This window comes from Eptatretus burgeri, chromosome 2 (genome assembly GCF_056783735.1).
Source record: "Eptatretus burgeri isolate ZD-2024b chromosome 2, Ebu_testis_v1, whole genome shotgun sequence".
NCBI classification, from domain to species: domain Eukaryota; kingdom Metazoa; phylum Chordata; class Myxini; order Myxiniformes; family Myxinidae; genus Eptatretus; species Eptatretus burgeri.
Window position 1 is genome coordinate 94929348 of NC_140962.1, and position 13359 is coordinate 94942706.

Consider the following 13359-nt stretch of genomic DNA (forward strand, 5'->3'; position numbering starts at 1 on the left):
AGAAAGGCGATCTGGCCTATCTCATTCTGTCAATAAAACAAGGGATATCATGCATTTTAATGATACAGATCAGACAATATTTTGTAACCACCACCTATTTGATATCAACTACTGAAATAACGTATCAGAAATTAGTTACATACCGGAGACAAAATGAAGGCCTCGCAACCAGTCACGTTCGCCAGGTCGCCATTTTTCTCTTCACAGAACCGATATCCAAAGATTTCGTCGGTCTACTTCGGCGGGAAAGCGGTAAAACTTCCCTCCAGAGCCTTTAGTATATCGCCGAGTACATCCCGGGGCACAACGACTCTTACGCATTTGCAGAAAAACAATCGCTTGCTTGGAAATAACGGTGTCGTTGAAGTGGAGACTATCGGTTGTTATGGACGCGGTAATACTTTCTTGCCACTCAATATGGCGGAGCTTCCACAGTCACGTGACCGGTGACGTCATCTGAATAAGGCCGATTATCACATCCGGGTTCTCCGAGCTCAGTTGCTCAGAATGGTGATTGCGGACAAGCTTTGTAATGTGCTCATCTGGTTTGTACGTGCTGAATGGGGGAATTAAGGAAGGTTCCGAGATCGTGTAACTTCATTGAGTGCAAGGAAAATGATTTCTACCAACCAGCGGGATCGCTGCGAAGGTTGCCGCTGTGGTGGCTGTGGTGAATTGAAGGTCGTGACGCGCGGTCACATGTCGCGCGGCTCGTGCACGGGATAGATAAAGCCGAGTCTCCGCACGGTCGGGGTGATTGTCCCTGGGGCATTGTCATTTAGGGCGGCAGGTCCACTTGGTGCTCGTTGAATGGTGAGAATTGAGAGTATACCGGACTCCGTGCTTATGCTGGTTTATTTTGTGGTGATCAACTGCACGTGTATACATTGCTGCATATGTACTCCTTGCTGCACCTGTATCCCCTGATGTGCCCGTAGAAGCGGCTTCAATCAAATGGAATAAAGCCGACACTCTGAAGGTTCTTCTCTCGCTTTCATTAGAGTGGCCGCGTTCTCCGTCGGGAAATTTCCGGAATAAGACGGAAAAATAAATTCAATTAAAAGGACGTGAAACGTTACTTGAGGATTAGAATGAGTAGAGCAAATGAACTTCGAGTTTGTGAGGAATCGTTGTTGTTGTTGTTGTTGTCGTCGTCGTCGTCGTCGTCGTCGTCGTCGTCGTCGTCGTCGTCGTCGTCGTCGTCGTCGTCGTCGTCGTCGTCGTCGTCGTCGCGCTAAGTATCGAGTGTGAGGAGATCCGGGCGTTTCCCCTGTCTTCGTAATGTGAGACGTTAGTTGATCTCGTTAAAGTAATGTATCGCCTTTACCATTTACTGCCTTATTACGATTGTTAATGTTTATGCTTTCAGATATCACCTTGATTGAGTGAATTAAAGCCTCCATAGTGAAATCGGCTTGTTTCTATTCTCCAACAGAGTTTAAAGGCCCAGTCACACCTTGACGTTTTAACCAGCTTATGCCGGTTTTTTGAAAATTTGTCTAAAACGCTGGTACACGTCGAATACGTTATGGGTAAGTTTTGATAACGTTGAGAGCACGCTGAAAAACACTGCCATACGTGGTGTACGCTGGCTTTAAACGTTGTACTTTTCGGTTGTCCTCAAATTTTCCATGCTTGGAATTTTAAGACTTATGCCAGCGTATGACTCGCACGTTCCGCATAACGCTGGCCATAAGTTGTCGGCACGTCACGCGATCATTGACACACGTCGACACACGTTACTTGTAAGTTGCTCATAAGTCGAAACACGTCGAGGTAATGTTTAGCGTACCCGAAACTTATTTCTAACCTATGAGTAACGTGTTGTACTCACGTGACGCGATCGGTGACACACATCGACACACATTACTTGTAAGGTGCTCATAAGTCGAAACACATCAAAGGTAATGGTTAGCATCAGTGTTCCAGACTCCCTGGTTTTATTTTATTTATTTATTTTTTTTCTTCCTTCCTTCGGTATGATGGTAATTTTGACACTTCGATTTCTAGTGCGGTTATAATATAATTAATAGGCTGCCGCTCAACGATTTAAATCATAACCGCACTGTACACTGAACACCGTCATACCGAAGAAAAAACAAAACCGGGAGTCTGGAACACTGACGCTAACCATTACCTTGACGTGTTTCGACTTATGAGTACCTTTCAAGTAACGTGTGTCAACAATCGCATATCGTGCGTACAACTTATTCCCATCGCATGCGGAGCGTGTGTTATACGGCAAGTACGTCGTAAAATTTTCAATATGTTCAAAATTACAAGACGTACTCCATTTAATACGACGTATGATAGCGTACTTTAGCGTTCTATTCACGCATACCAAACTTACCCATACCGTATTCGACGTGCGCCAGCGTTTTAGATGCATTTTTCAGAGGTCGGCATACGCTGGCAAGATCGCCAAGGTGTGACTGCGATGTTGACACTTCCATTTCTGTGGCGGTTATGATTTTAATCGTTGTGCGGCAGCCTTTTAATAAGCTACGTCACGTCATCGTCGGCGATGCGTGCAGCGCGCTATGCATAAGTTAGACTATCGTTGGGCATAGGTTGTGAACGCCGACAACAGGTTCAGCATTCGTTGGTATAAGTTAGATATAACACAACGAAACGTTCTGTGTCCGTTACTAATATGTTGTGCATAAGACCAAGTCGTTATGAATACGTCCGAATCTTTAAAAAAAAAAACATCAAAAGTTCAACGTAAGCCAGCGTTTTACATACATTTTAATACGTTGCCATTGCTGGCTAAAACGTCAAGGTGTGACCGGGCCTTAAGAGAGGATTGGAAAGATATTGTAATATTTTAATTAATTAACACTTTGAAACATTTTCACTCCATTTTTGAGGCATCACTCTCCACTCCCCCCCCCTCCCACCCCCACCTCCTTCAGGGCTCTCCCCCATCTCCTTCCTTGCTTCTCCCCTTCCTCACTCTCCAAGCCTTTCTTCCTACCGTCCTTCCGAGCTGCCCTCACTCCCCCACCCCTCCTCGCTCCCCTACCTCCTCTCGCTCTCCCTTCCACTCTCCTCTCTTCCCTCGTCTCTCTCTCTCTATCCCTCAGCCCATTCTCCCCAAACTCACTCACTCACTCTCTCTTTCCCACCTCTCTCCCACCTCTTTCCCACCTCTCTCCGTATTCCCATCAGCAGAGTGACAGGTGATCTTTGTTTCAAAATATATCTTTACTAATAAGTATGTATGTGTGTGTGTGTTGTTAGTTGTTATCTCCACATGTAGGTTTCAGAAGGTGGAACAGAGTCCTCCCAGGTCTCGAAGTATCCACCTCTATTTCGGTAGGGGCGGTCACAAATCATGGACCATGGTTAGGTATGGGAGCATGTGCCGGAGCAGCGCGTTGCTGCGTCCAGTTTCTGTTGGTAGTCCAGGGGCCTCCGTCTGGCCATCTCCCAGGCAGATGCCTGGCCCATCCTCATGTCCTTGAGATGTCGATAAACCTGCTGCAACCATGAGGCATGCGGTCATCATGTTAGCCTTCTCCACTCACAAAACCCTCTCACTGAGAGAATCTAGTGAGCAAGATCAGCCTCAGGAAATCAAGCCACATGTCCATACAGCCGCCGCAGCTGATGATACAGGTAACAAATCTCATTTGAGTCTCTCTCAGCAACGACTTGTTGGACACAAAGTCTGACAAGCGATAGCCAAGGATTCTCGAAAGAGATCTGGTACCGAAGGAGTTAAGTCTTTGTCTCAGATCCTTTGTCAGAGTCCAAGTCTCACATTCCTACAGCAAGACTGAAAGCACCGAGGACCTGAAGACTCGGACTTTCGGCCTTAGGCATATGTACCGACAGCACCACACCCCATGATCCAGTGAATCCATGACTTCCCAGGCTCGACTCAGATGTCTATTGACCTCCGACTCATAACCTGCAGAGACACGAATATCACTGCCAAGGTAAGTGAATCTCTCTGTGACCTCAACATCCTCACCACAAACAGGTACAGACAAGATGGCAGCATCCAAGATGTCACTGAAAGCCTGGATTGTTGTTTTGACCCAGGAAACCCGAAGTCCCAGCGGCTCCGATTCCTCATTCAGTGCCTACCCCTTCACAGATTTCTCGCATATTGGCCTTGTCTACCCTCAGTGCCCATACAGTTTTATGCTAAAGCTCCTTGAACAGTTCAGCTCTGCCATTACGCCTGGCCCTGTGACACTGGTCAATGGTGTTCAGTATCCCTTGGGAGACAAAGTTCCTCTTTGCCTGATGGTGGGTTCCATGACATCCGTTGGCGACATCAAGAATGGTAGTCTTGAAGGCACTCCACAACTCTTCAGGATTCCCCATCACCTGTGGTCGTGATTCTCGTCCTGCTTACAGGGGAATTCAGGCATTGCATTCCTCCAAGCCCGTCGCTCAGTGTACTGCAGTTGGAGCAGATGGTGGAGGGCTCTTGACAGAGGAGTCCGAAGTGAAGTCCAGCTGGGCAGGTTACTTTGAGTGGCTGTACCAGTGTGATCCACCAGCTGTTGAATTGGATGTCAGGGGTGTTACTATCCCGATTGCTGACCCTCCAATCAACTGTGATCCACCTTTGTTTGTGGAAACACAGTCTGCGGTGAACTTGTTAAAATGGGATAAAGCTCCTGGGGTTTGTGGCATCCATGCTGAACTTCTCAAGGCTCGTGGAAATACTGTACTCATGTTGTTGCATGCAGTTCTGTGCTCTGCCTGGAATGCAGGCATCATCAACTGATGAAGGAGGGGCATTGTTGTCCCTCTCTGGAAAGGGAAGGGTGATCGCCAGGACTGCAACAACTACCGAGGGGTAACTGGCTACCGAGGGGTAACCGAGGGTAACGAGGACGAGGTATAATTTGAAGCGAGTGATGATGATATTTCAGATGATGAGTAATCAATTCTGTACTTGTAGCAGGGCCCGATATGACCACCCTTGTTTCGGCCTACTTTATCAAGGCCGAACTTTCTAACAATAAACTAATTTTTGACAGTTAGCCGAAGTATGATCTAATCTCACATTAATATTCATTCAGCAACATTTTAAGAACATTTTCTGTGATTGAGGTTAGCATTTTCAGTTTGACCTCACTTTGACCTCCCTTTTGATCTTTGGTGACCTAATTACATCAAAATGTAGCGTAACCAATCCATTAATACATGTAGGACATGGCCACGAGCATTTGGAGTCATTATTTGTCAAAAAATGCGAACTAACGAACCTCTTCCCTCACTACCCCCTCTCCTCCCCCGTCAATGTGTGTGTGTGTCGTTAACCTGCACGTCACATCTATCAGAACCCCCCCCCCCTCTCCGTCTCCCCTCCCCCCTCTCGTGAATGAAGCATCAGGTATAAGGAGAGGTGGTCCAAATGTCATACATTTCTATGGCCTTGTGTTTCCCATGGGTGCCCCTCTCGTCTCTCGTCAATAATTTGTGACAATTTTTTTTTACTTCTGGTTGTCTCTCCCTTATGATGTCGACCTCTGCATTGCAACATGTGTCTAATGGCCTCCAGGTAGTGATGTCACAGCGTGTTTGCAGGAGAGGTTAAACGATGAGAGCTATTTTTCTTCTCTGAACATGTTCACTGCATCCACACTTAAGATCAATCAAAGCCTTTTGTTCTGAAGATTTCCAACAGATTTATTTTATGAAAAGCCTGTGAAGATAACCTGAAGCTGGCCGACTGCTCTGATTTTCTCTGGTAAATAGTACTTGTGTAATGATATCTATATATATATATACATACACACACACACACACAAGATGTTTCAATACACATCACTTCACTGGTTCATGGTTCATAAAATTTATTCATTCAGTAAAAAAATAATTCAGTTCATCATTCATTCTTCAGATATCGTATGTAAAAGAATTACCGTTTCCATCGTAGGGTATAAATTAAGGGAAATAAATTATTAATAAATTATCAGTTCAAACAAATATCACGTTCATAAATATAATTTAAATAAATTAATTTTCCATTAAAAAAAAATACCTTCTTGTACAGCCACGTACGGTCTTTGGTTGACATTGTTTCATAGTGAATTCAAATAAATACAGAAGCACAACAATAAATAAGCACTGAGGTGAATAAGTTACAAAATATAATGAGGTACGATGAGTATTTTGTCCTTTTTTTTTTTTTAACCTCACGGTGTATCACGTGATTTAGTCCCATCAACCCATGTTTTATCATCATCCTATGAACTATAAAACTGAATTGTAAACATACAAGTCGTCGCTTCACTTAAACACATAACTTTCAACATGTCGCCTCCCTCTACAATTTTTTTTATTCATTTATTTGTCGACGACAATCCTAATCTTCTTTTTTCTTCTTCAATATTTTTCAGGACACAGTTTCTTCAACTTCCTCAGGCCATTTGCGGCGGAGCAGATTTCATGCTTATTCGCATTTTGCACCTGTACACAACATCAGGGGAGAAGAAGCAAATAAATGACGGTAAATTATTCATTTAACCAAAGCAAATGTCTAATTCATGATAAAATAATCTAAAACCTGGCCATTTCATGATCTACATTCTCTACATCACCATTTTCTTCGTTCGTCTGCAGCACAACACTGCAGGGTCGCTTCGTTGGCTCGGGCATAACCGTGCTGCTGATGCAATGCCCTCTATTGGTTAGAGCACGAATTAGTTAATGGTGCTGGCGATAGCTCGCCGACTCTTCACAACGGACGCCGTAGGATGTTTAACATCCACCAGCAAACGCTGGAAGATGGGGAATCCCGTTTAATGCCCGTGAAATGCGGAATGGCAGTCTACAGCTGGGTCGGGATTCAAACCTAGGCTAGATAGCTTAGAGGCGAGTTTTTTTTCTTTCCTCTCGGCCATCCTGATGATGCAATGACACTAATTTGTGTTTCGATTAATTGTCCTGTTTAACTTCGAGTGATGATTCTTTCTACAAACAGCCGACTGATTGATATTGCAATTTGTGTCCGTGTTCGTGTCTGTCATTACGTGCACAATGTCTGAACTTACTTCTTCCTTGCGTTTCGCCAACTCATTCAAAACTCTCTTGGTCATTCGATGTTGTGGCTCGGTGTTTACCTGCAAGAGATTAATAAACCATCAGGTCATCACCAAACCACAACCACACTTTCAAACCTCCTAACAACTGCATTTAAAAAGGGATAAAATTCAATTTCCAGACATTGGAGCGCAAGACAACTATAACAACCAACTTTAAAACCTTGCGCAGAACGCGTTCGCTCTTTTGTGGGAACGTTTAAACACTATACTGTCAGCTGATGAGTAGAAAGGGAAAGGCAACCACAATTATACTTACACAGTTGTTTTCAGACACGTGGACCATGGTGTGGAGCACTTTTTTCTTCTTAAGGTCACGATCAGAGTTTTTCTTGGGCAATTGCTCCATGAAGGGAATGTACATGTCCGCAACCGATTTCTCCATGAGGCAGTTATCCATCCTCTGTGTGGCAGAGAGTAGATGTAATTAGTTTGATTCACAATTTGTTGTGTAATCCAATTTGATATATATTCCCCCTTAAAAGGAAGTTTGATGCAGGAGGTCATCATTAGGCCCATCAAAGCCTGCACTAATATTACCCAGCTATGACGATTTTGTCCGAGTTCTAATCTGTTTTTTAAATGCTGAGCATCAAGTAAGGAAGTAGCACGTGTGCCATTTTGAAGTCTTTGGTACGACTTCACCAAGGTTTGAACTGCCGACCTCACAGACTGAGATCGGCTGCTCTTAACCATTATACCACCAAGTCTGGTCAGATTAATAACTTACCCTGATAACATTGTGGATCAATACCATGAAGCTAGGCTAGACGTCGATGTTAAAAAAAAACAAACAAAAAAGGAAACATCGTATACCATCCATCCATCCATTAGGACCATACTCTGTGCAGAGCGTTGGTGCTGCTTAAGCAGTCTCCTTGGCTATTGGGCACAATCCTGGACAGGTCTCCACTCCAACACAGTATACAAGCATGCTGGCACTCATTTTGCTGACCTCGGAAAGATGACAGGCCGAGTTAACCCCACCTGGTATTAATTCAACAGCTGAGCAGGATTCGAATTCAGGACCCTAGGATCCTAAGCCCGCCACTCCAACTATTAAGCCAACACCAGGCATCGTATTCCATGTGGGGTGGATTGTTCAGTAAATGCTTAAAATTGTTGCAAAACGAGGACGGAAATTATTGAAAGATGACGAACTTATTGACCAGTTGTCGTAACTCATCGAAGGACAACTTACCATCCTTGAGAGCTGGTGAATCCTGGGCAAATTGTTTTTGATGAGATCATGTGGAACCAATTGACACTGGTGTTGGCTCCACACCTGCAATGGCAATTACGAATCGGTCAGAACAGCTTTGACATTGCAGTTGCACATCGTGTCTCGTTCCAAAAAGAAAGGAGACATTGTCAAGCGCAATTCTTCCACTTGCGGTGTGAAATAAAGTACACCATCAGATTCGCTTCAAAAATAATTTCAGAAAAGTTGCTCTCGTGAAGAGCCGCCAGTAAACTGTACTTACTTCCCATGAAATAATTTCGAGATCATCCATCATCCATGGAAGTGCTTCGCACAGTCCTGAGGAGACTGCCCGAGAGGCCCCGGCTGCGCCGGCACCCTGAACGATTGAGTAGGAGACCGTGAGTAGGATCGCCAGTGAAAGCTTGTGGAAGTGGACGAACATGTTGTTCAGGATGAGATGAGCAGTTCCAGTCATGCGCAACCTGAAGGTACTCTGGAGATTGTTGGTCTGGCCATGGTGAACTCTGGAATATATATGGTGTGTGAAAAGGATTCGCTGGAAAATCCACCATTTGAAACGGTTCGAAAGTGGAGATTTTGAATCAGGAAAGAAAGCTGACGTAATGAATACACCAGCTCAAATTCGGTTTCCATTGGGAGGGGGAAAGGATCGGCACTTTCAATGGGCACACTGAATGTCTACCCCGTCGGAAAGTGCTGCCGTGGCCCTCTTGGAGGTTTCCTTGAGGCTTATCAACTTGATCTACACGCTGTCACACCCTCCCTTCCTCTTTCGAGAGGCGTCGCACGCGCTGCACCTCTACTGGCATGACTTTTAGTAGAAAATGCCGCCTGAAGAGGAAGTACTGCAGGTGAAACCTCACCTTTCGGATTCGGCAATTCTGCTTTTCTCCCTTCATTCTTGTGACACTGCATTGGAATTCACTCTGTTGTCATTGTGACAATTTCGTCACTGGAATCAAATATGCCAGGTCGAAAGCTCGTATTCTGATAAATTGCCTCCAGATAATCAGGTTCAGCACAAAATGAAACAAGAGGTATTTCGGTGGAGAAACCTGATTTTCGAATACTTAACCATATCACATTCGCCTCCATGCTGTCTGGCCTGGGTTTGAATCCTGACCCAGCTATAAACTGTCATCCTCGTGTTTCACAGGCAGGGTGATTCATCAGTGTGTGTGCCGTCTCTCGGATGGAAGTTCAACTGGGCGTCTGGTCTGCCAGCATTGGTGGACGTTAAAGATCCCATGGTGTCCTTCACAATGAGTACGCGAGCTATCGCCGGAACTCTGAACAAATTACAATGTCCTGTCTGGACTGCAGGTAGCAGGTGGTCTGATCTTCTTGGACGTTCTTTGACACCAAATTACATACGGCTTGCTATTTTTGAATGTAGTTGCTGTCTGGGCAGCAGCTTCTGCACTATAAAGAAAATAGCCAGGTAGCTTGCATGTTTCATGTACACGGCCATCTTCGGATATTGAGGGCAACAAAATTTTGTGTGTGTGTGTGTGTGTGTGTGTGTGTGTGTGTGTGTGTGTGTGTGTGTGTGTGTGTGTGTGTGTGTGTGTGTGTGTGTGTGTGTGTGTGTGTGTGTGTGTGTGTGTGTGTGTGTGTGTGTGTGTGTTTTAATGGATCTTGCAGCTTATTTTTTGTTGCTGCTTGGAGATAATCTATTTATAGAAATAATCATTCTTTGTTTTTCCTGTGGAATCTACTTCCACATCCTCTTCAATCTCATTCCTCCCTCAAGGTCTTAAAGGCAGCTGTTCACCAACATCTCATATCATCCCACATCCAAAACCATGATCTTTTTTTTCCCTCCAAACCTTTTTTTTTCGTTTTCTCCTCCAAGTTAACTTTACCCAAACCCACCTCTTTCCAACTTTCTTCTTTTCCTTCCTGAGAGTTTTGCTTCTGTATCCATATTGTCCACTCCCTGTGTCTCCCCCTCCCATCCCCACCCCCCAGTTCCGATTCTTCCTTATGTCCATATCTACTAAGTTTCTCAATTTTCTCCCTAAAAACTTGCTGTTGCCGTTTCCCTCCCCCCCCCCCTCAAGAGCTGCTGTGCGTCCTGAACCATATTACGTTCTGGCTCCTCCACGAGTTTCGCCCCGGTAGATATACACAATTTCAAAACACACCTGGGCACAGGTGTGCCTCGCTGACCGGGTCTTCAGTCGAAGTCCTCAGCATCATCCCATTTGGACCTTCAACCTCAATATATATTATATATACACTAATTTTTTTGCAATTATTTTTAATTGTAGATCATGTTATTTGGAAAACCATCAACCTTTGTTTTTAACCAGACAACGATACAGAAGAAACTAGAAGAGCACTTAGAAGAGCGCATACCTCCGCCACATAATGCCTGATCCACAAGAACATACCTGGCCCAATACATTTTTCAAATATCATGCTATATATAGTTTTTGACCCTGTTTCTCAATGGTGAAGAATCACTTTAAAAAGTATATAACTCTCGTATCCAGATCCGGATTCAAGTCTTCACCAAATTCAAATCGATTCTTCATTGCCACACACCCAACCTGTCCACCAAGTTTCATCCGAATCTGTCCCCAACTTTTTGAGATATCGTGCTATATATAATTTCTGGCCCAATCTGTCAATGGTGAAGAATAATTTTTAAAAATCTAGTAGTCTGATTTGGATCCAGATCTTCACCAAAATCTAATCAGTTAGTCCGTGTCACACACCCAACCTGTCCACAAAATTTCATCCAAATCCGTTCACAACTTTTTGAGATAGCCTGCACACAAACAGACAAACAAACAAAGACAGAAAGGGGGTGAGAACATAATCTCCTTCACCTTCGGTGGCAGAGGTAATTACGCCCGACAAGGCTGTTTTGCCCATCATGCCTGTGCCACATCCACACCCAAGTAAGTTAATCAAGAATTTACTTCGAAACATACGACTTCGATTACCTTTAACATGATTAAACATCATCCACGTCCCTTTTGGTATAACTCACGGACATATTTTATTTCTTTGCAGTTTTTATAGCCAGGCCCACACTTGAATTACCTGTGTTTCATCGAGCAATACCTCCCATAAGATCGTCAACATTAACAATTGAAATGCAGATGGGACAACCTGTTTGTGTCTCAACACGACGAGGTGCTCCGAGTTACAGCACCCCCTGCTGGCATGCATTTGGAAGGCAGTAATTGGTAAGTCGTCTCCTGTCGGGAATCAAACTCAGACATGAATGGTGGGCACGTTGTTTAAAATGTCTTATTGCTCTCTATTAACTGTATATTTTCTGCCAGTGAGATGGGTCACCTGGCCCATCGTGCCTGTGCGCAATCCTCATTAACCTTACTAACTTCCCGTACTTGGTAATCTTGCATCTCTCCATCAACCAGTAACCCTAGTTATTCATACTTTCTTGTGGGGTCGCCTGCGAAACGTTTATGTCCCAAGTCTCGAACAAACTAGTTGGCAAGGACTGCCATTCAACTGAATGTAATTTGAGGCGGAATTTGTAATGTGTTCAGGGGGCCTGGAGATAACTGACCTGCTCTTGGTGATCGTGAAAGACTGTGGTATCTTTAAAGTTGTTAAATTATTTTAGGCTGGCTGGCAGACGAGACACCCAGTTTAACATCCTTCTGATGGATGGTACACTTATTGATGATGCATCACGCTGTGTGCAAAACACAAGGATGACCCTTTATAGCTGGATCGAGATTCAAACCTAGGCTATTGACAGCTCAAAGGCAAGTCTGCATGGTGAATGTACGTACCTCTTGGCTATTCTGCTATCTATTATTTATTGGGTTTTTAATTTTATTTTTGACAAGGTCTAAAGGGCATGGAGGTACTGCCACACAAATCACGTGCACAGATTCAGACAAAGACACGAGACAAACAGCTTCTGAGCTTGGTGGAAGTAATGGCGCCTCCCAGGGAATTCTGGGTTCCAGCGGCACCATACTTTTGAGGTCGTTTTTGTCTCCACACTCAGTAGGGCAACTAAGGATAAATTTCCTCCTCTCCATGGATGCCAACTATTGCTGTTTATTTGTGCTCCATCCTTTAAATGCTGAGCATCAAGTGAAGAATCCAGACTCTGTGCTGCAATGGTTGGAGCAACCGCTCTGAGTCTGAGAGGTCGATAGTTTGAACCCAACCATGGCGGAGTCATACCAAAGAATAAAAATGGTATGTGTTGATTCATTGCTTGATGCTAGAGCACAGACAAACAACCACAGGTTGGAAACCCCTGCGCAGGCTTGATTGGCCCAATGGTCTCCTATGTCTAAGTTCATTGTAAGGGAACTACTATTATTATTATTATTATTATTATTATTATAAGCAGCAAAATCATTGGTATGACTTGCCCAGGGTCAGAATCAAACTGGCTGAGTTCGACCTCCCAGACTCAGAGTGGACGCTCTAATCAGACAAAGATTTGCGATGATGTAATAATCACTAAGCCACGAGTCTGCTGGCATTTTACTTGTTTCACGTGTCAATAATAAAAAGGACCGATACCAGTACAAATTAGAACAAACAGCACTCAGTGGAGCGCATACCTCCATCATGCTGAATAGTTTATGTATCCCACTGATAGGTCATATCTAAATCCGGACCTGAACCAAGATCGAATCGGCTTGTTCTTCTCACCTACCCAACTCATCCACCAAGTTTTGTCATAACTCATCCACAACGTTTTGAGATATTGTTTAATACATCGTGTTTGGCCCTGTCTCAGTGGTGGAGAATCACTTAAAAAATTCTGGTATCTATATCTGGATATTCACCAAAATCAAATCAATTTGTCCTTGGCACACACCTAATCTGTCTTCCAATTTCATCCAAATCCGTCCATAACTTTTTGAGACATCATACTCACAGACAGATAGAGAAACAAGCCGGTAGGCGGACATGGGCAGTCGACTACCCAATAGAACCTGACACGATGGGCCCGTTTGATGGGGAATGACCTGAGGATTAAGCACAAGAAAATTCATGATTCTAGCCTTCAAGGGTTAATGCTGGAGATTGTTTTTTCGTTAAAATACCCCCACA

General features: G+C 44.1%; 1 protein-coding gene and 1 long non-coding RNA gene across 4 annotated transcripts in view; one reads left to right on the forward strand and one right to left on the reverse strand.

Annotated features, from left to right (window-relative positions):
- Window positions 1–742: 742 nt before the first annotated feature.
- The window catches only part of LOC147032597 (uncharacterized), a 45429-nt gene continuing 32812 nt past the window's right edge, over window positions 743–13359 (forward strand). Inside the window, exons 1-2 of one of the 3 annotated variants that reach the window (XR_015055242.1) lie at window positions 743–813; window positions 6369–6478. This is a non-coding gene — a long non-coding RNA (uncharacterized LOC147032597). Of the gene's footprint in view, window positions 814–890; window positions 980–1050; window positions 1284–6368; window positions 6479–13359 lie in introns of those variants that run through there. The other 2 variants (XR_015055243.1, XR_015055241.1) reach the window with 2 other exon arrangements.
- LOC147032598 (uncharacterized) lies at window positions 5688–9108 on the reverse strand. Its single transcript, XM_085870351.1, has 5 exons — window positions 8555–9108; window positions 8272–8355; window positions 7330–7473; window positions 7023–7091; window positions 5688–6438 (listed from the first exon to the last, which is right to left on the reverse strand). Exons 1-5 carry the CDS (start codon window positions 8747–8749, stop codon window positions 6355–6357), a joined length of 576 nt encoding a protein of 191 aa, XP_085726477.1. The 5' UTR covers window positions 8750–9108; the 3' UTR covers window positions 5688–6354.

Coding starts and splice junctions, on each gene's coding strand:
- LOC147032598 (XM_085870351.1), bottom strand. CDS start 8,749: ATGACTGGAACTGCTCATCTCATCCTGAACAACATGTTCGTCCACTTC. Junction 7,092..7,329: donor ACGTGTCTGAAAACAACTGT/GTAAGTATAATT, acceptor AATCTCTTGCAG/GTAAACACCGAGCCACAACA. Junction 6,439..7,022: donor TGGCGAAACGCAAGGAAGAA/GTAAGTTCAGAC, acceptor TGTTGTGTACAG/GTGCAAAATGCGAATAAGCA.